This window comes from Salvelinus namaycush, chromosome 21 (genome assembly GCF_016432855.1).
Source record: "Salvelinus namaycush isolate Seneca chromosome 21, SaNama_1.0, whole genome shotgun sequence".
Taxonomy (NCBI): domain Eukaryota; kingdom Metazoa; phylum Chordata; class Actinopteri; order Salmoniformes; family Salmonidae; genus Salvelinus; species Salvelinus namaycush.
This window is the reverse complement of record NC_052327.1, coordinates 34,272,115-34,294,802: the sequence shown is the minus strand read 5'-3', so window position 1 is coordinate 34,294,802 and position 22,688 is coordinate 34,272,115. Positions and strand designations below refer to the sequence as shown.

The 22,688-nt window shown below is 43.6% G+C and overlaps 1 protein-coding gene across 2 annotated transcripts; it reads right to left on the bottom strand.

Moving 5' to 3' along the window:
* Window positions 1-457: 457 nt before the first annotated feature.
* LOC120066316 (Wilms tumor protein homolog) lies at window positions 458-20,977 on the bottom strand. Of its 2 annotated transcripts, none has more exons than XM_039017611.1 (9): window positions 20,227-20,977; window positions 16,829-16,945; window positions 15,707-15,809; window positions 8,768-8,851; window positions 4,817-4,916; window positions 3,121-3,265; window positions 2,915-3,004; window positions 2,014-2,106; window positions 458-1,740 (listed from the first exon to the last, which is right to left on the bottom strand). In XM_039017611.1, the coding sequence occupies exons 1-9, from the start codon at window positions 20,624-20,626 to the stop codon at window positions 1,619-1,621; spliced, it is 1,254 nt and encodes a 417-aa protein (XP_038873539.1). In that variant the 5' UTR covers window positions 20,627-20,977; the 3' UTR covers window positions 458-1,618. The 2 variants fall into 2 exon arrangements, with proteins under 2 accessions (XP_038873539.1, XP_038873540.1); XM_039017612.1 differs by having other exon boundaries at window positions 2,023-2,106.
* Window positions 20,978-22,688: the final 1,711 nt, after the last annotated feature.

Here is a 22,688-nt window from a genome sequence, read left to right as displayed (position 1 = left end):
ACGGAAAGAGGATATTTTTGTCTTGATTGAGAAACAATATAAAAGTGTGTCGTTTTTCTAAGTGCATGGAGAGTGCATAGCTAGCTTGATTAAGATGGAGTGCTGAGCAACAGTGAGTTTGAGAGAAAACATGTTTATGTTTATCTGTGTCTCCTGTTTCACTCAGAAGCCAAGGAATTTTAAAATAATCTGCTTCGAGATAAAGAAAGCAGCGGATGTTAGCTACAGTCAAAGAGTTCTGTTTTGTTATCATAACTACTTTTATTCTGGCCAGCATGAGCCTCCTCTGGCGACTCGTGTAAGATGACCTATGAGCGGTCACGACCTGGTCAGGTTAAGGTCAGGCTATGGTCTGGTCATTGGGTCTCAGGAGCGCGGTTGATCAGCCCTGTTAGTGAGGGCAAAAGTAACTCAACACTGGCCCCCTGAGCCAACACAGCTGCCCAGGCAGGCCACACACTGCTGGAGGACTTTAATACAGAACTCAATGGGGAACAATAACAACAACAACAGAATCAGCATATATATATATACTGTATAAAAATAGTGGGGGAAAATACAGTTTAAATAGAGGGGAACAGACCATAATATACTGATAATACACTTCAGAGTAAAAAAAAATGTTTCCATGACAGATAAGTGTTTTATGACACTTAAAAAAATATTTCCTGGATCTATCAAAGTAGGTCTAGTCTAAAGTATAATAGTTAAGTCACATGTTTCCATGGCAAGGATATTTTTTTCAAATGCAATCCATTGTCCAGTACTATTATTTAATACCACAACTTCTTGGCCACATAGCCAGTGTGACGATACATATATTTTTTTAACTCACATCCCCAAAATCCACAGTCAAAGTGAAACAATATTTACAGACAACATCACAGATCGAAGCGGGCTTACTGTAGCTTTATGATTCAACTACCTGGTGCAGATCAAATTTGTGGACTGAACGAAAGCGATGATGAACATGCTGTTGGACAAAAGTAAAAAATGTCCCCCTTTCCAGAAATCATTCCAGTGAAAGATATTTTAATTCACAAAAGTATGATAAAATAATAAATTAATCTGAAACTGCTCAAAGTAACACTACAAATGAAGGCATAAAGTCATTAACATCTACTGTATACAACACCAACAAGAGATAGAAACTCTTTTTTTTCCTCTTTAAATGTCTTACTAAAATAACCCTCTGGATCAGAGCATCTGGACAGAGGACCGTCCTTAGATGGCGCTGTTTGGAGGACTGTGCGTAGGTGAGGTTGTACAGCTACATGCAGATGAACAAGACTGTCAGCCTCCTGCTCTGTTACCACAGCCACAAAGTAATAAACCCCGCCTATTCCTACAATTTCTCTTCTTTAAAACCTTATACCTAACCCTTACCTTAAATTAAGACTAAAAAGCTCATTGTTGTTTTTATGAATCTTTACAACACAGTCATGTGTCACTTTGTGGCTGTGCTATCTAGTGGATAGACCTGCTCTGCTGCTGTTTCCCCTTTGTGCTACAGGCATCGGTGAACGAGATGGAGATTCAGAGTCCCATGTAGGCAGAGTGTTTGAGAGCAGTGAGGCCAGTGTGTATGCAGAGCAGAGTGGTCTGGTTCAGATCTGGCTCAGATGGCAAGTTGCAGCTTGGTCAGGTTCCTCTGGTGCATGTTGTGGTGACGAACCAGCTCATCAGACCTGGCAAACTTCTTCTGACAGTTGGGCCATCTGCAGTTGAATGGCTTCTCGCCTAGGAGTGGGAGAGAGAGCGTTGTTAGGTAGTATCTGGTTTAAATTATACTGAAGGGGAGGAAGGGATCCAATTCATTTCCTATGATCCTTTTAGATCACTTTCAGTAACATTTTATCTAACCAATTTCCATCTGGTAAAATAACATATCCTTGATTCGTTGAAATACTGTACCCCCAAAGCCTTGAGCTCTACATTGTTCATTAAACGTACCTAACTAAGTTCTTAGCAGAAAAGAGATAAGTAGATGTGTAAAAATAAAAGTTTACGCACTTGTTTTACCTGTATGAGTCCGGGTGTGGGTCTTAAGGTGGTCAGACCGCGAGAACTTTCTCTGACACGTCTCGCACTGGAACGGTTTAACCCCTAGGCACACACAGAGAGAGACAGACAGAGTAGAGCACAGGCCAGGAGGGAAGCCATTGCTTGAGCTATAGTGTTCCATTAACAATAGAGAGGGCAGAGAGATGGAGGGAGCAGAGAAATGGAGGGAGCAGAGAGATGGAGGGAGCAGAGAGATGGAGGGAGCAGAGAGATAGAGGGAGTGTAACGGATGTGAAATGGCTAGCTAGTTAGCGGTGGTGCGCGCTAATAGCCTTTCAATCGGTGACGTCACTTGCTCTGAGACCTTGAAGTAGTGTTCCCCTTGCTCTGCAAGGGCCGCGGCTTTTGTGGAGCGATGGGTAACGATGCTTCGTGGGTGACTGTTGTTGATGTGTGCAGAGGGTCCCGGGTTGGGGCGAGGGGACGGACTAAAGTTAAACTGTTACATTGGTGCCGTGACCCGGATCACTGGTTTCTGCGGAAAAGGAGGAGGTTGAAAGGGGGGTGAATGTAACCGATGTGAAATGGCTATCTAGTTAGCGGTGGTGCACGCTAATAGCCTTTCAATCGGTGACGTCACTTGCCCTGAGACCTTGAAGTAGTGGTTCCCCTTGCTCTGCAAGGGCCGCGGCTTTTGTGGAGCGATGGGTAATGATGCTTCGTGGGTGACTGTGGTTGATGTGTGCAGAGGGTCCCTGGTTCGCGCCCGGGTCGGGGCGAGGGGACGGACTAAAGTTAAACTGTTACAGGAGCAGAGAGATGGAGGGAGCAGAGAGATGGAGGGAGCTCGCACAGAGAAAGAGGGAAAATAAATAAGAGAAAGAGAAAAAGAGAGAAAGAGAGGGCAAACCTGTGTGTCTTCGCTGGTGTCTCTTGAGCTGGTCTGACCTGGAGAACCTTCGTCCACAGTCGGTGAAGTCACACTGGTAGGGCTTCTCACCTGGAGGGAGGGCAGAGGGGAACACAGAGTGGGCTTTGGTACAGCGAGACCTGGATCACTGAATCACTAGTCTGTTAGTGTAATAGGGTTTGATCTATGGTTGCCCTGGCTCTTACCTGTGTGTTTCCTGCCGTGCATTTGCAGGTGGGACAGCTTGAAGTATCGTTTGTTGCAGCCAGGATATGCACACATGAATGGCCTCTTCTCATTGGTCTCTGAGCGAACAATGGCTGGGGCGATACCTGGCACCCGTCGGACATCCTGTGATGTGGCGCGCACACACACGCACACACGCACACACACGGACACACACGCACACACACACGCACAAACGCACACACACACACACACACACACGCGCGCGCGTACACACACGCACACGCACACGCACACATTAAGCAATGGTACAGGTTTAGAACCAGAACATATCATACAAAGAGATAACAGTAACTAAGCTACCTACTAGTCTATTACAGCAAAAGGTAACTCAAAAATAATGACCAATTAAAAAAGGCCATGCAAAAGAAGTGTGATTATCTTGCTGACGGGGGCTCATTATACTAGAATTAGCCGTAAAATGAGCGCTCAAATTTACTCCACGCCACTGATTTAGTCTCTAAATGTAAGCCATTAGTCACGGACGTTAGGCAGACCCCATCTCAGTTGTCCATGCCCCCCTGTACTCCTCCCCTTCTTCAACCCCCCAGACCCTGAAACCCATCTGATGTTCATTAGGAGGCTCTTAGTGTAATGGGCTCTGTGGACACTGGCAGTCTAAATAATAGTGTTAGCAGCCTATTGATAAGTAAATTATTTCAGTGTTTTATAGCACTGCTGTACCGCCTGCCTTGTTACTTATCTAGACACCAACACTTCACAGAGGGGGCAGAGCCAATGTTGGGATTGTCAAATAAAAGGCTTTCTGAGCACCAAGAGTACAAACACACTTTTTAATGTGTCCACTTAGACCTGACTTTACAAACATAGACCTTTTCATACCATACATTTCAAATGTTTCATCCAAGTATGTATTTTTTGTGAATGAGGTTTTCCTGGTTTAATTTCACTTGAGAACAATGAGAAGGGAATGAGAATAGGTCTGGAGAATCTCTGCTCTCTGTGTTTTAAAGCTGCCGACGGACACTAACTAAGATCTAATGATTTATTAACACGGGCCTGCGTATGGAAACTATCTTTATTGTTCATGGATTTCTTGAAAGTGATTCCTCTTCCCTTTTCATCCTGAGATGCCTTTTAAATGTCCCAACTATTCTGGCAGTCTGCTCACTGCGTCAGGCTCTTTCCTCCTCCTTCTCTTTCTTCCCTCTTTCGATCTCTCTCTCTCTACTCTACCTCTCTAGTCTCTCCCACCTCCTCCTCTTCTTCTGCCAGCACCCGTGCAGTGCCTGGGCTTGGCAGTAGAGGATGACCTTGTGCTGGCATTCAGGGAGTAGGTGTGTGTGTGTGTGTGTGTGTGTGTGTGTGTGTGTGTGTGTGTGTGTGTGTGTGTGTGTGTGTGTGTGTGTGTGTGTGTGTGTGTGTGTGTGTGTGTGTGTGTGTGTGTGTGTGTGTGTGTGTGTGTGTGTGTGTGTGTGTGTGTGTGTGTGTGTGTGCGTGCGTGCATGAGTGCGTGCATGAGTGCGTGCATGAGTGCGTGCATGAGTGCGTGCGTGCGTGTGTGTTCATGCGAGAATGTGTGTCTGTGCTCCTTGTGCCGACCTTGGCCCTGAGCACATAAGGAAAGTTATGTATGGAGAGCAGGAATCAGAGTGTGACCTGGGTGTGAAGAATCCGTGAGAGGAGAGAACTGACCTGCATGCCTCTGAAGATGCCGTGGGTGTGGATGCGGTACTGGGTGCTGCAGCTATACACCATGGGAGTGTTGGGGTCACTTTCATAACCCGTAGCATGGCTGACCACAAACAGGAAGACACAAGAGCATTTTCAGTGAGGAATGATGTGACCATTTTCTATTTTGTCTGCCAAATTACAACTCACATAAAAGCTGAAGTTCAAGAGCATTCAGCAGCTTCAGGATCCATGAAAAACGGCAGAGTGGAAGTCAAGAAAATGTAGGATGCAATGTAGGATGAATGCCTATTATTTTCACGTTGTTAAATGTAAGAAAAACTGCAGTAAATGGTCCCTCTTGAAAAGGGTCTCCCTGTCCTAAATAAAGCTTGTCATTTAGGAGTTTAGCACTCTTCATCTAGCTAAGCCAGGTTCAGCAAAGTTGCATTGGCATTGTATTTCAATAGCATGCACAGTAGGTAAAAGCCCAGAATAAATAAATGCAGAGAAATCACCCGCTATAACTTGTTTTGACATAGGAGCAAATTGCTCTATGCGTCACAGTACATGCAGTATATTCACCAAAAGCATCCAAAGTGGAACTCGGAGGAAAGACGAATGGTTAACTTCCTGTCATTCACAGATTTATTCGCATGGCTAGGCCTCTCTCTCTGACCCTGGATTAACACACGTTCAAGCTGCATACTATATTAGTTTTCCTCAGTAAATAAGGGCTTGTCCTAGTAAATCAAAGAGGAACTGGTTAACACTGCAAGACCTGGTTGTCACCCACCTACTACTCTCAATCAAATAGAGGTACAGGATAAGGACATAGCACAAAAGGACCATGATCCATTGTAGTATATCCAGAAATATTAAATATGTATGAAACATAGTTTAGGTATCGTGTGCGATCCTCTGTATTGTGTACTAGCCTACCTCTTTTAGAAATGGAAATGTTTTCTGAACACTTATTAACCCTTTAAAAAGTGAAGGTAGCCTCTGGAAGTATTAACTGAAGATGGTTCAGTTACGTACAGTACACTGCAGCTACAGCATTTCAAGACAGCTACGGTTCACATTTAGTCCCATAATATCCAGACGGCTTATATCTGTCATTAGTTTTAAAAAGCAGTCTGTCATTTTTCTATTTCAGGGAAGGAGGGTTTGTATCCTGTACAGTTAAATGATCAATACATGGTTGAGAGGGCATAAAGCAGCCTTTGTCTCTGCTCTTTCCAAGGGCAGCTGGAGTGGAGACAGTGAAGCTGCATGCTGCAATAAATCTCCCCACAGTTCATTCACTCATTCATTGTGGCGCTTAACACCTCAGGCTCACGTTAACGTATACAGCCAGAGCCTGGGGAAGGAGATGGGGCAGGGTTAGGAGACAGGGCTGGGGAGGGAGACAGGCCTAGGGAGGGGAGGGAGACAGGCCTGAGGAGGGAAGGGAAACGGGGCTGGGGAGGGAGATGGGGCTGGGGAGGGAGACGAGGCTGGGGAGGGAAACGGGGCTAGGGAGGGAGACTGGGCTGGGGAGGGAAACGGGGCTAGGGAGGGAAACGGGGCTGGGGAGCAAGATGGGGCTGGGGAAGGAGACGAGGCTGGGGAAGGGAGTGAGACAGGGCTGGGGAGGGGAGGGAGACGGGGCTGTGGACGGAGATGGGGCTGGGGCTGGGGATGGAGGGAGACGAGGCTGGGGAGGGAGACGGGGCTGGGGAGGGAGACAGGGCTGGGGAGGGGGACGGGGCTGGGGAGGGAGACAGGGCTGGGGAGGTGGACGGGGCTGGTGAGGGGGACGGGGCTGGAGGGAAAGAGGCTAGGGAGGGAGATGGGGCTGGAGGGGGGCGAGGCTGGGGAGGGAGACTGGGTTGGGGAGGGAAAATGGGCTTTGGAGGGGAGGGAGATGGGGCTGGGGAGGGAGATGAGGCTGGGGAGGGAATTGAGGCTGGGGAGGGAGATGGGGCTGGAGGGGGGCGAGGCTGGGGAGGGAGACTGGGTTGGGGAGGGAAAATGGGCTTTGGAGGGGAGGGAGATGGGGCTGGGGAGGGAGATGAGGCTGGGGAGGGAGATGAGGCTGGGGATGGTGACGGGGCTGGGGAGGGTGATTGGGGAGTGGTGGCATTTATCTGGAAGAGGCACATGCATACTTTGGCGTGCGTCCCTTGAGATGAGACTCCACATCTAATTTTCCACAGCCTAAGCACTAGAGTCCCTCTCATTTAGAAGCAGATTAATCATTCAGTCACCCTGGCCTCTGCTGGCTTTTTCGGGGAGGTGGTGGAAGGGTCAGACCCTCCCCTCCAGTCTAACTAAGCCCTGGCTCTGGAGCCCAGGCTGGAGGATCCCAGGGGGAAAGCCTACTGATCTACTTCCACTACTCCCCAGTGCAGAGCCCTTCCCCTCCGTTACATGTCCCACCGTGGTCAAGGCTGATGCCCTACACAGGAAAATTATAGCAGGATACATTTCCCAGCCAGGACAGACAAAACATAGAGGCTAATTTAACACGCACACAATCTCCGGAGAAAACAGACAGAAACAGAGGGAGGGTTCGGGAGGAGGGGAGGAGGGGAGTTAGAAAAAGCGGGACACTGAAAATGACAACAAAGCAAGAATGAAAGAGGACCTTTTCATTAGAGCAGTAAAGCAAGTGAAAAGGTGATGTTTCCCCCTCAACTAGAGACAGTGATATAGTGATAAGGAAATAGGTAGGTTAACTCTGATCACCGGTCGTGTGAAAAAAGTAACGCTCCCTATATTTACTCCCTATATTTTCTCCCTATACTTACTCCCTATATTTACTCCCTATACTTCTCCCTAAACTTTCTCCCTATACATTCTCCCTATACTTACTCCCTATATTTACTCCCTATACCTCCCTATACTTTCTCCCTATACTTACTCCCTATATTTACTCCCTATATTTACTCACCTATACTTTCTCCCTATACTTTCTCCCTATACTTACTCCCTATACTTACTCCCTATATTTAACCCCTATACCTTCTCCCTATACTTACTCCATAAATTTACCCCCTATACTTTCTCCCTATACTTACTCCCTATATTTACTCCTTATAACTTCTACCTATACTTTCTGCCAATACTTACTCCCTATACTTTCTCCCTATACTTACTCCTTATATTTACTCCCTATACTTTCTCCTTATACTAACTCCCTATATTTACTCCCTATATTTACTCCCTATACTTTCTCCTTATACTAACTCCCTATATTTACTCCCTATATTTACTCCCTATACTTTCTCCTTATACTAACTCCCTATATTTACTCCCTATATTTACTCCCTATATTTACTCCCTATACTTTCTCCCTATACTTACTCCCTATACTTACTCCCTATATTTACCCCCTATACTTTCTCCCTATACTTTCTCCCTATACTTTCTCCCTATACTTACTCCCTATATTTACCCCCTATACTTACTCCCTATACTTTCTCCCTATACTTAATCCCTATACTTACTCCTTATATTTACTCCCTATAATTTCTCCCTATACTTTCTCCCTATACTTACTCCCTATATTTACTCCTTATACTGTGTGTGTGTGTGTGTGTGTGTGTGTGTGTGTGTGTGTGTGTGTGTGTGTGTGTGTGTGTGTGTGTGTGTGTGTGTGTGTGTGTGTGTGTGTGTGTGTGTGTGCCAGAGAGCTAAGAAAAAATAAAAAACTACCCATCTGTGATAGAGGGAATATTTTTTCTTTCTAATCACCTCAGTGAGAAATGATGTAATTCACAGGCCCCCTGTGGAGCCCCACTCTGCTACTAAATCAAATATTTAAACAATGCCAGTGAGTGGTCAAATGTGTGATTTAATGAAGGGAGCCCTCCACCCCCTACAACCACCCCCTCCCTCCGCTATTCTGAGACTAGTGCAGATTAATGACTGTTAATCCCGATCAAAGAGGAATGTTTCAGATGACAGGAGCGGGTCACGTCGACATACCTCTTAATGGTGGAAGCCAGCGTGCTAACAGGGTTCCATGCCATGCATTCCAGCTGAGATGCCATTTGGTATAAATTATCACTGCTGGGATTTAAACAAATAAAAAACATTTTTAGGAATTTTTCCTCGGGACAACGTGGTACCACTGTTTTCAGTGTAGACAAGCACCACAGGAGAGTCAGAGAATTATCAAATGTGGCCCCATCTATACAGGTGCATCCTGGGCAACGGCTCATGAATGTGCCACGCAATCAGGATCCACCCACACTAACACCAACAGGGTGATGTGTTAACCATAGCCCTCCATAGCCCTCCAACCCTCAGATCCAAATAACCATCTGTTATTAAGCGTCTGGCTCCAGGATCATTAGTTAACCTGCCAGGTGCTTTCCCAAACACATACTTTAGATGTATCACTGCCGCCCCTGACATCACATCGTTTTATCATACCACAAGAACAGCTCACTGTAGTGGGATGCTCTGGTGCCTGGTACCCTGTACACTGACGGTAGCCTACACTCTGTCTAGTGATTAAAGTACGTACAGTACAGTGTTCTGTAGAGTTTCACTTCAAATCAATTCAACTATTTGGATGACAGAGGGTTAAAGGATGATGAGGGTTAAAGGATGATGAGGGTTAAAAGATGATGAGGGTTAAATGATGATGAGGGTTAAAAGATGATGAGGGTTAAAAGATGATGAGGGTTAAAAGATAATGAGGGTTAAAGGATGATGAGGGTTAAAAGATGATGAGGGTTAAAAGATGATGAGGGTTAAAAGATGATGAGAATTAAAGGATGATGAGGGTTAAAAGATGATGAGGGTTAAAGGATGATGAGGGTTAAAGGATGACAGAGAGTTATAAGATGATGAGGGTTAAAGGATGATGAGGGTTAAAAGATGATGAGGGTTAAAGGATCCTGAGGGTTAAAGGATGACAGAGGGTTAAAGGATCCTGAGGGTTAAAGGATGATGAGGGTTAAATGTTGATGAGGGTTAAAGGATGATGAGGGTTAAAGGATGATGAGGGTTAAATGATGATAAGGGTTAAAGGATCCTGAGGGTTAAAGGATGATGAGGGTTAAAGGATGACAGAGAGTTAAAAGATGATGAGGGTTAAAGGATGATGAGGGTTAAAGGATGACAGAGAGTTCTAAGATGATGAGGGTTAAAGGATCCTGAGGGTTAAAGGATGATGAGGGTTAAAGGATGATGAGGGTTAAAGGACCTGAGGGTTAAAGGATGATGAGGGTTAAAAGATGATGAGGTTTAAAGGATGATGAGGGTTAAAGGATCCTGAGGGTTAAAGGATGATGAGGGTTAAAGGATCCTGAAGGTTAAAGGATGATGAGGGTTAAAAGATGACAGAGAGTTAAAAGATGATGATGGTTAAAAGATAATGAGGGTTAAACGATCCTGAGGGTTAAAGGAGGATGAGGGTTAAAGGATGACAGAGAGTTAAAAGATGATGAGGGTTAAAGGATGATGAGGGTTAAAAGATGATGAGGGTTAAAGGATCCTGAGGGTTAAAGGATGATGACGGTTAAAGGATGACAGAGAGTTAAAAGATGAGGGTTAAAAGATGATGAGGGTTAAAGGGTGATGAGGGTTAAAGGATGACGAGGGTTAAAAGATGATGAGAGTTAAAAGATGATGAGGGTTAAATTATTTTATTTATTTATTTTATTTCACCTTTATTTAACCAGGTAGGCCAGTTGAGAACAAGTTCTCATTTACAACTGTGACCTGGCCAAGATAAAGCAAAGCAGTGCGACAAAAACAACAACACAGAGTTACACAGAAACAAACGTACAGTCAATAACACAAAATAAAAGAAAAATATAAAAATATATGTACAGTGTGTGCAAATGTAGAAGATTAGGGAGGTAGGCAATAAATAGGCCCTAGAGGCGAAATAATTACAATTTAGCATTAACACTGGAGTGGTAGATGTGCAGATGATGATGTGCAAGTAGAGATACTGGGGTGCAAAGGAGCAAGAGGGTAAGTAATAATATGGGGATGAGTTGGGTGTGCTATTTACAGATTGGCTGTGTACAGGTACAGTGATCGGTAAGCTGCTCTGACAGCTGATGCTTAAAGTTAGTGAGAGAGATCTAAGACTCCAGCTTCAGAGATTTTTGCAATTTGTTCCAGTCATTGGCAGCAGAGAACTGGAAGGAAAGGCGGCCAAAGTAAGTGTTGGCTTTGGGGATGACCAGCGCAATATACCTGCTGGAGCGCGTGCTACAGGTGGGTGTTGCTATGGTGACCAGTGAGCTGAGATAAGGCGGGGCTTTACCTAGCAAAGACTTATAGATGACCTGGAGCCAGTGGGTTTGTCGACGGATATGTAGTGAGGGCAAGCCAACGAGAGCATACAGGTCGCAGTGGTGGGTAGTATATGGGGCTTTGGTGATAAAACGGATGGCACTGTGATAGACTACATCCAGTTTGCTGAGTAGGGTGTTGGGGGCTATTTTGTAAATGACATCACAGAAGTCAAGGATCGGTAGGATAGTCAGTTTTACAAGGGTAAGTTTGGCGGCATGAGTGAAGGAGGCATTGTTGCGAAATAGGAAGCCGATTCTAGATTTAATTTTGGATTGGAGATGCTTAATGTGAGTCTGGAAGGAGAGTTTACAGTCTAACCAGACACCTAGGTATTTGTAGTTGTCCACATATTCTAAGTCAGAACCGTCCAGAGTAGTGATGCTAGTCGGGCCGGAGGGTACGGGCAGCAATCGGTTGAAGGGCATGCACTTAGTTTCACTAGCATTTAAAAGCAGTTGGAGGCCACGGAAGGAGTGTTGTATGGCGTTGAAGCTCGTTTGGAGGTTTGTTAACACAGTGTCCAAGGAAGGGCCAGATGTATACAGAATGGTGTCGTCTGCGTAGAGGTGGATCAGAGAATCACCAGCAGCAAGAGCGACATCATTGATATATACAGAGAAGAGTCGGCCCGAGAATTGAACCCTGTGGCACCCCAATAGAGACTTCCAGAGGTCCGGACAAGTCGAAAGCCTTGGCCAGGTCGATGAAGACGGCTGCACAGTACTGTCTTTTATCGATGTCGGTTATGATATCGTTTAGGACCTTGAGCGTGGCTGAGGTGCACCCATGACCAGCTCGGAAACCAGATTGCATAGTGGAGAAGGTACGGTGGGATTAGAAATGGTTGGTGATCTGTTTGTTAACTTGGCTTTCGAAGATTTTATAAGGTCAGGGCAGGATGGATATAGGTCTATAACAGTTTGGGTCTAGAGTGTCTCCCCCTTTGAAGAGGGGGATGACCGTGGAAACTTTCCAATCTTTGGGGATCTCAGACGATACGAAAGAGAAGTTGAATAGGATGATGAGGGTTGAAGGATGATGAGGGTCAAAGGATGATAAGGGTTGAAGGATGACAGAGTGTTAAAGGATGATGAGGGTAGAAGGATGATGAGGGTTGAAGGCTGATGAGGGTTGAAGAATGACAGAGGGTTAAAGGATGATGAGGGTTGAAGGATGATGAGGGTTGAAGGATGATGAAGAGTGTATCCATTAGCACACTAATGTGAACTTTGCAGTCTAAACCATTACTGTACATGGAAAGTACAGTCCTCTATGAACAGCTCTATACATACCTGAGACATTCATCTCTTGAGAAAATAACCAAATGTAGGGGTGTTTTGGTTTAAGTGGCTCTAAAGTTTCAGTCTTCATCCTCTACACCAGTGCTTCCCAAAGGAACTTTGTCCCTGGCTCTTAGTTTCATAAGTGGACGTGTTTTTATTTAATGTATTTCCAAAATGTTAAAAAAGTGCATAACTGCCGTCTGACTGTATAAATACAGCGCTGTTGGTACCAGGCATTTGATTAGAGAGCGGCTTAGCGGTTTGATTTGAGGATTCCCAGCCCCTTCCCTTCCACAGCAGATATCAGGCTGTTTATGACAGAAGGAGGAGCAGAGCCTGCAGAATGAGGCTTCCAGCACAAGTATCCAGTCTGACTAACACACTCTTATCAAGTCCTATTCCCTTATTTTGAATCTTTATGTTCCCTGGAGCTGAAAACAAAATGTTAAAGGTATTCAAAGAATGCAAGCTAATTTTGTGCCATCTCAAGGCGAGGGAGTAAACAGTTGTGTAAGGTTACACTGGGGTTCTCTCCCCTCAGAGAACAGTGACTGGTAAGAGTACTTATCAGTAGAAGGAATTCATTATTGGCCTAAGACTGGAAACCAGTAGTGTTTACACCGCTTATCTTGGCCTGCTGAGCACTGCTCCCATTCTCTCTGGACAACTGTGATTCATTTATCTGGACATGGTCCTCATCCATACCATCTACATACTGTATTTAACTATTTAACTCAATGAAACAAACTTCAAATATGAATAAAACACATATCTTATTCTTTGTCAGGTCGTGAATGTGATTTGAAAAAGCGGTGAATGGATTCAGTCCAATGGAAAGTTTTGAGAGTATAACTACAGTACAAACATGATAAATGCCTTTCTTTGGATCATTTCCTGAATGGAAATCAGTACAGTCTCGTATTTCCAACTTCCTGCCACTGTTACTTCACTTCCTCCTTCCTCTAGCCACTCGGAGTGCTCAATGGCAGAGTGACTTTTCCACATTTAATTTTAGAACTATGTTGATGATGATTATTGTCTTCTATGATGGCAGCACAACCTTGGCCAGTCAGGACAGCTATAAAGGTGCAGCTTCCTGACCCCCTTTAACCAGTGGTGTAAAGTACTTAAGTAAAATTACTTTAAAGTACTACTTAAGTAGTTTTTGTTGAGTATCTGTACTTTACTATTTATAATTTTGACAACTTTTACTTTTACTTCACTACATTCCTAAAGAAAATAATGTACTTTTTACTCCTTACATTTTCCTTGACACCAAAAAGTACTCATTACATTTTGAACGCTTAGCAGGACAATTGTCTAATTCACGCACTTATCAAGAGAACATCCCTGGTGATCCCTACTGCCTCTGATACGGCAGACTCGCTAAACACAAATGCTTAGTTTGTAAATTAGTCTGATTGTTGAAGTGTGCCCCTGGCCGTCTGGGTTGCATAATATCAGGAATTTGAAATTATTTATACTTTTACTTTTGATACTTAAGTATTTTTTTACGATTACATTTACTTTTGGTACTTAAGTATATTTAAAAACAAATACTTTTAGACTTTTACACAAGTAGTATTTTACTGGGTGACTTTCACTTTTACTTGAGTAATTTTCTTTTAAGGTATATTTAATTTTACTCAAGAATGACAATTGGGTACTTTTTCCACCACTGTCTTTAACTAACTTCAATGACTAGAATCATCAAAACTATGTTTGCTTATTAAGATGTCTGCATGTTAGACTGCTTTGTAACATTAATAGATGTTTTAGGTGAGTGGTAGGCCTAAAGGGGTGGGGCTTCGGTGACTGGCAGGGGTGGGGCTTAGGTGACTGATAGGGGTGGGGCTAAGGTGAGTGATAGGAGTGGGTCTAAGGTGAGTGATAGGGGTGGGGCTAAGGTGACTGATAGGAATGGGGCTAAGGTGACTGATAGGGGTGGGGCTAAGGTGACTGATAAGAGTGGGGCTAAGGTGACTGATAAGAGTGGGGCTAAGGTGACTGATAGGAATGGGGCTAAGGTGACTGATAAGAGTGGGGCTAAGGTGACTGAAAGGAATGGGGCTAAGGTGACTGGTAAGAGTGGGGCTAAGGTGACTGATAGGGGTGGGGCTAAGGTGACTGATAGGAGTGGGGCTAAAGTGAGTGATTGAAGTGGGGCTAAGGTGACTGATAGGGGTGGGGCTAAGGTGACTGATAAGAGTGGGGCTAAGGTGACTGATAGGGGTGGGGCTAAGGTGAGTGATAAGAGTGGGGCTAAGGTGACTGAAAGGAATGGGGCTAAGGTGACTGGTAAGAGTGGGGCTAAGGTGACTGATAAGAGTGGGGCTAAGGTGACTGATAGGAATGGGGCTAAGGTGACTGATAGGGGTGGGGCTAAGGTGACTGATAAGAGTGGGGCTAAGGTGACTGAAAGGAATGGGGCTAAGGTGACTGGTAAGAGTGGGGCTAAGGTGACTGATAGGGGTGGGGCTAAGGTGAGTGATAGGAGTGGGGCTAAAGTGAGTGATTGAAGTGGGGCTAAGGTGACTGATAGGGGTGGGGCTAATGTGACTGATAGGAGTGGGGCTAAAGTGAGTGATAGAAGTGGGGCTAAGGTGAGTGATAGGAATGGGGCTAAGGTGACTGATAGGGGCGGGGCTAAGGTGAGTGATAGGAGTGGGGCTAAAGTGAGTGATAGAAGTGGGGCTAAGGTGAGTGATAGGAGTGGGGCTAAGGTGACTGATAGGAGTGGGGCTAAGGTGAGTGATAGGGGTGGGGCTAAGGTGACTGATAAGAGTGGGGCAAAGGTGACTGATAAGAGTGTGGCTAAGGTGACTGATAGGAATGGGGCTAAGGTGACTGATAGGGGTGGGGCTAAGGTGACTGATAAGAGTGGGGCTAAGGTGACTGAAAGGAATGGGGCTAAGGTGACTGGTAAGAGTGGGGCTAAGGTGACTGATAGGGGTGGGGCTAAGGTGACTGAAAGGAGTGGGGCTAAAGTGAGTGATAGGAATGGGGCTAAGGTGACTGATAGGGGTGGGGCTAAGGTGAGTGATAGGAGTGGGGCTAAAGTGAGTGATAGAAGTGGGGCTAAGGTGAGTGATAGGAGTGGGGCTAATGTGACTGATAGGAGTGGGGCTAAGGTGACTGATAGGAGTGGGGCTAAAGTGAGTGATAGAAGTGGGGCTAAGGTGAGTGATAGGGGTGGGGCTAAGGTGACTGATAAGAGTGGGGCAAAGGTGAGTGATAGGAGTGGGGCTGAGGTGAGTGGCAGGGATGTGATGTCAGGTAAGGGCAAGTGAATCTACTGTAGTGGAGCAGCTCCAGTACTCACCTGTTGTAAGGGTTCCTCAGCAGTAGGGCTTGGCTGCCTGTACAGCTGTCTGATGGGGTGTGGCATCCATACACGGGTGGAGGGACAGGATACGGCTGCTCACCTACACAAGCAAAATACATTTATTACCCACCAACTCCACTGATTGAGAATTGAAACAGTGTGATGGTTTAAGGAGTGCTTCACAACTGCACTGAGGTAAGTTTCCTGATAGATGTGTAGCTAACGTGACACTTTATACTGTCTGGGTCTGGAAGTACCACATTAACCACAAAGCTTTCAGGAAGCTCATCCCTGGTCCAATGGAGCTGTTTGTCTGACAGCGCCTCCTCTGAGAAAAACTATCCTGAGGGACATTGAGAAAGAAACCTGTGAACTGTGTCTGAATATAGACAGCACTTCTAAAAACAAGAGCCTGTTCTTTGAAGCCGTAAAGCACACTGACTATTTTTTATTTTTCAAAGTGCAAATGAAGGATCACTGCTTTGGCTCTGCCTCCACGTGTTGTGGATGGGTCCCAGAGCAGTTCTAAACATTACAAAAACCTTGTATTGACGTTTCCTCCAGTTATCAATTCTATACAGAGAGCCCACGATTTACAACATCACAGTAATACAATTAGCAACACACACATCCGGCTGTTTACTAACAGCAGGACCATGGATGAAGAAAAGGCCAATAAAAAAAAGATGATATTAATTTATGACACTGACGTGAAGGTCAGTGTAAGACTTAACCCCACAGTGACTTTAAGATGGAGGCCACTCCCTAGGTGAGGAGTACGGAGTTCACAATACACATGTTTACCATGCAGAACCCTTTGTGGAAAAGGTTCTACCTAGAACCAAAAAGGGTTCTTCAAAGGCTTCTCCTATGGGGACAGCCAAGAGACTCTTTTAGGTTCTAGATAGCACCTTTTATTCTAAGACTGTGCATCCACGCACACACATATGAATGCTCACACACACACACACACACACACACACACACACACACACACACACACACACACACACACACACACACACACACACACACACACACACACACACACACACACACACACACACACACACACACACACACACACACAAACATTGCAGTAATCTAGGTGCTGTTTACCCATACTGGTCTGCTGAGCGAGGGAGTTTTCATCTTTAAAGGAGTGGTTGAGGAACTGGGAGGAGTGATGTGTGGGAGTGTGGCCGTAATTAGTGGCACCATCGAAAGCACTGTAACCTGTAAACACAAAGAAGAAAGGTTTAGAAAAACTAAATGAATAATTCCAAGACTTTCAGAACATGGAAGTAGGTAAAAACGTGGTTACATGGTAGAAGTTACTGTATCAATTATCATTTAGATCATTGGCAAACATTCAGCGCTCTGACCCTTTGTGCTGAATATGTAGGTAAATTCCCTCCCTTCCCCAGTAACCCCTGTGTTGGGGTGAGAGTGAAAGGCTCCTGAGTGAAAACAAACTGTGGCAGGACACTGGAGGGCTGACACCAGAATCATGCCTATGTCTGACCCAGGGTGGGACACCAGATCATCAATCACACACCAGCTAACAGCAACGCCATTAATTACACACCAGCTAACAGCAACGCCATTAATTACACACCAGCTAACAGCAACGCCATTAATTACACACCAGCTAACAGCAACGCCATTAATTACACACCAGCACAACTTTCACCAGCGGCCCAGCAGGGTTAACTCAAAACTCATTAAAGAACTCTATTTGTCTTCCATCCCTGTCTGACTGACTGAGTAGAGGAGGACTAATCCCCATCACATTACACAGGGCTGGTCTGGGTCACAGTGGGCATAGTGAAGGGCACTGCCTAGGCAGTTTGTGTGCAAGGCAGTGTCCTCACCTTAGACCAGCCTGCTTTACGCAGTGCAGTGGGAGGTGAAGAAATACCAAATGCACTTACAAAGTGACATGCCACTTTTCCTATGTCTCTTCTAAAATAGAATGTTTATTTGTTGGTTTATTTGTTGTTTTGATGGTTATGAACTTCTTATAAACCAATGTGAAATATATTATGAACCATTCACAAGCCATTTATTGTGAGGACCAGTAATCAAAGCTAAATCACTGAACAATGACCTTAATGGTATTACTTACAGTATCTATGTAATAATACATTTTGAAGTTATACCGACTCCCAAAGTGTTAAAATGCTACAGAAGCAATTTTGAATAGTCAACTCATAACCTAATTAATAGTCAGACGCCAAGTGTCTAATTCTATAAATTAGTGCTTTCATAAATAAAAACACATTTTACAGTGACTATAGATTTAATACTGTAGATATTAAAACACTTCAGAATTCCATCTGTGATTCCCCAGTAATTGTATTTCGATAAGCGACTTCTTCTTCTTCTTTTCACTGTGCATTTTGACAAAGCAGGCGTAAAGTAGCCTACAAATCTTGAAATAATACTTCAAGAAATATTGTTATGCTTTTACATACTATTACAGAATTTACATGTATTACAAATGTCAACCAGCATGGTAAAACAAGGGAACTCATTTATAAAACTGTGTGACAATGGAATATCTGAATGATAGGCCTACTTAAAAACAATACGTTAAATAAGAAATCTAAACATAATAAAAAGGGTATGTTCTGAAGGCTAACGTAATGTTCTGAAGGGTAAAACAACTATTCTCCGTTTTTGATCATTGTGTAAAAGGAAAGTCCTTAATTCCTTAAGTACTTGATCCTCTTGTTCTCCTCTTCCACTCAAGTAAACTCAACACGCACATGGAATTACACAGGCACATTGGCAAAACAGACCCAAATACACACTTAATACCTGTCCTCACACTAACTAGTCTGGACTGTGTCGTTTCGCATGGTAACCGTAAACAGATTACGAGTGCAGTGGATTCTCCCTCAGTGAGCCTCAGTGTATTATCAGTATCTAGTGAAAGTGACCCGCCTGAGATTTAGCCATGGCTTGTTTGCACTGCTTGGCCAGGCACAGGAGGGGTATGATAAGGGGATTGAAGGTTGGATGAGCCCTTTGATACTGATGTTAGTTCTAATTAATCCGACATTAAAAGTGCAGACAGATTACATTTGGGGTGCGAGCACTGGTGACCCCAGCAGCCCTGAGGAGAAATCGTAGAGCTTGACTACAAATAGCTTTCATAATAATATCACTTTTCAAAACACTTGGAAATCAGGAGCCAGGTAGATGGTCACTCACAATTGATCAGCTTCAGATAATATTTGACTGATTTCAGGAGTTCTACTGAGATTAGTTTATGTCAATTTACTACAAGTTCACAAGTAATTACATTTTCTGTCATCACTGAGAATTTTTCCCCCTTCATTTATCTTAATTGAGTATAATATTCTATAGCCTGTACAGTAGCTACAGTATATGCCATGGCTAATGAATGGTTCAGTTGATCATAACACTGATTCCATTCATTATGAATGTTTAGTATGTGTACACCTTTTCAACCCCAAGACTCCTAAACATTTGTATTTGCAACAATCAATTGTAATTGTGCTTCTACACCTGCATTGCTTGCTGTTTGGGGTTTTAGGCTGGGTTTCTGTACAGCACTTTGAGATATCAGCTGATGTAAGAAGGGCTATATAAATACATTTGATTTGATTTGATTAATAAAACCACAAGTCCACAATTTTTTTGAACACTATATACTCTCATTGGCTACTATATGATCAGTTTAACTATACCACAGCTGCTTTTAGAATTTCAGAGATCAAATTGTGTGTCCACTTTTAATTAGGGAAAATAATCTATTCTGTTTGAAAATAATTTGTGTTAAAATTACACATTCATTTAAAAGCAATGTCACAAGTTCATAATATAATTCCTAATGAAAATGACTGACTACAGCATATACTAATGACAAATCATTTAAACAGTACAAAGTTCAAATAATACAATACTTCTAATAATGCACTAATTATAAACTCACAAAATGAATCATGTTACTTAAAGTTCTATTCAGGAAATAAAGAAAACAGCATAGCAAATGCAGATATTTTCTACATTGTAAACTAATGTCAACAAATTGTCATTGTACTGTGCCGGCAATAAGATCAGTTATTTCACTGACATATATACTAGCAAAATATAACACAAGCTTCACCTAAACAAACCTAATCCTCGATATGAGCTTGACATTATGAATGTATTTATTGTTCATAGGACCTTTTTTCAGGTCTACCCATCATTCCTTTGTTTGTTTATTGATCATGAACTAGACACAGCTGTACATCACCAGAGTTAACAAAAACTGTCGGCAGGGAAATAGTCATGGAAGCATAAAAACATAAAAGTGCAATAACTGTACAACATGATAGAGAAGGACTAGGAGTATACCAACGGTTGAAACTACAATGACCATAATGAACTTTACTAAACAAATGCCATCTTTCTGTGAATGAAAATATTTAATTAACCAAATATCAAGTCCTAGTGCAACCACAATAACATTGTAATACACTAATCTCAGATATTGATCTTACCCTGGTTCCTGGAAGAGGACTGGGTGTCCATACAGTTGGTCAGGTAGGGTGCGTTGCTGAACATCCTTGGCTGGCTTGGTGGGGGCTGACTGGGTGGAGGGGGGGCCCCGAAGGCCCCGTACCTGCAGGCCCCTGTTCCAGTGAACTGGCCAGAGAAGTGCAGGGTGAAGGCACTCAGGCCACAGTGAGGGTCCTCCTGGGGATCCCCAGAGCTCCAGCTGGGCTCCTGCTTGATGAAGGAGTGGGGGGCCAGCGAGCTGTAGGGGGCGCCAGTGTGGAAGTCCAGTACAGGGCCCCACTGAGGGGCACTGCTGACGGGCAGGGTACAGTTCCCATTCCCCCCTGGCAGGGCTGGCACCGGGGGCAGCAGGGCGTTGAGGTCACGTACGTCTGAGCCCATCTCTGTTGGAGCAACCGCACCTGGAAACCAGTCTGTCCAAAAACCCGACAGGATCGCTCTGAAAACGGACCTAAGTCTTTTTCGGCGTTCTGATGTACCGGCTCCTGGTTCTGTGGAAACTTAAGTCCAACAAAGCTTCATTGTTGCATTGAAAGACAGCTTTTTTAAAGGAAAACACACACAATTCCCCCCAAACGAAAGTCGAAACAATAGAAAGTGTCTGTTTTGTGTGCTGTGGTAGATAGTCCATGTAGTGGAGAGAGGTCTGTCTGGATGTCTAACCTGGGGAGCGTTCTCTCAGCTCTGTCAATGGAGGAGAAAGAGTGGGAGAGGAAGAGAGGGGTAGCCCTCTATTCCTTTACTCATGCGTCTGTTTTCTTTAGAGCCCACAAACCTCAAATACAGACCCAGTGAGACGGCTGGAGGAGGAGCCAAGGCCAATGAGCAAGAGGGATGAGTGCTGGGCTTCATTCATTTAGTACTGCCCCTCAGCCCCTCACTTTAAACGCCCATCTCTCTGTGCACCCTAAATGAGCCTGCGCTCGTGTGAGCGTGTGTGTGTGTGTGTGTGTGTGTGTGCGCGCGCGCGCGTGCGTGTGTGTTTGTGTGAGAGTAAGAGAGCGAGAGAGTTCTGTTTGAATAGCACGAAGTTTGGGGATTTAGAAATAATAATACAATTCTACATCCTTTCACTATTCTTTTCGCAGCATGTCCAAACAAATTGTCAGTACTAATGTTACTGCTTGATTTTTCTTGAACAGATTTTTCTTGAACATGATTATTCATTAAATCTTTGGATGTTGCCAAATAGTAAGATTTTGAATTATTATTACTGTGTGTGTTTAACTTATTCCGGAGGTGGCTTATTTCTAATCATGAGCTTTATCCAACAAATAGGACATTTATGGGATGTTGATACATATTTAATATTACTTGCATAAGAAGACCAACAAAATGTGTAAGCTATATGCTTCTGAAATAACAATATAATTTCTCATATTTTTGGTCATGTATAACTGGAACAAACACTTACATTAGCTAAAACATTTTTACGCATTTTAACGCTACCTGCCGGGGCCTTTAGAGCGGTTAGAGCGTTGGGCCCGTGACCGAAGGTTGCTGGATCGAATCCCCGAGATGACAAGGTATAAATCCGTCGTTCTGCGCCTGAACAAGGCAGTTAATCCACTTTTCCCCGGTAGGCCGTCGTTGTAAATAATAATTTGTTTTTAACTGACTTGCCTAGTTAAATAAAGGTTAAATTTAAAAAATAAAAATGTAAATCAGTGTCTCTTTTCCATGTAGTGCGACATGAGGATGTCGCCTTGGTTCGGTCAGTTGGACATTGTCGCTCATACGGTTCGTAACTGCACGTAGCCTAGGCTGTATCATGAATGCAATTAAAAGTGGCCTATTTACGAAAATACAGTTTGCCTAAATACAACATGAACAATGGAGTAGCATTCTCGTCTCTCGAAATGTTTTGCGAAATTATATCATAGCCTGAATATGTTTTAACATTGATTAAATAAGCGGCTCCTATGAAGGTAAAACAATTTGTTTTTCGAGAGGTGCCTTAGTCAATTATCTTCTGATTGGTATATGTAATTGTTTTGACTAAATGTATTCTGATCATTCCTGTATTTTTTCTTCATTCGTTCACTCTATCTCTAAACATTATATGAAGCTGTCGAAAAAGTTGAACTTATCTCAGTCTAAAAGTTTATCAAAGTAGCCTATAATAATACAAATATTAGCCTAATAATAATAATAATAATAATAATAACGTATTATTATGTTTTATTGTTATATTCTATTATATTTATATTAATAGTTACAAATTACGCTCCTTAATTTGAAGTAGGCCTACATTTACAGGCTATTATTAATGTTTTGTCGATGGTGACGTGAAATTTCTAGGCATGTCTATTTGTGTAAATTCTGTCAAAACAGGTTTGTGACCTTGATACTGAAATTGAGGGTTTGGCTATACATCCTTTATTACGAATAAATGCCCAAGTATCTTCCTGTGTAAATTACCGGTATTTCTACGGGGCTATGA

What these genes read in the sequence shown, in the direction of transcription:
- LOC120066316 (XM_039017611.1), bottom strand. Translation starts at nt 20,626, where the DNA reads ATGGGCTCAGACGTACGTGACCTCAACGCCCTGCTGCCCCCGGTGCCA. An exon ending in GCATCTTCAGAGGCATGCAG is followed by an intron (nt 3,266 to 4,816) that starts GTCAGTTCTCTC and finishes GCCACATCACAG; the next exon opens with GATGTCCGACGGGTGCCAGG. An exon ending in GACTCATACAGGTAAAACAA is followed by an intron (nt 1,741 to 2,013) that starts GTGCGTAAACTT and finishes TCCCACTCCTAG; the next exon opens with GCGAGAAGCCATTCAACTGC.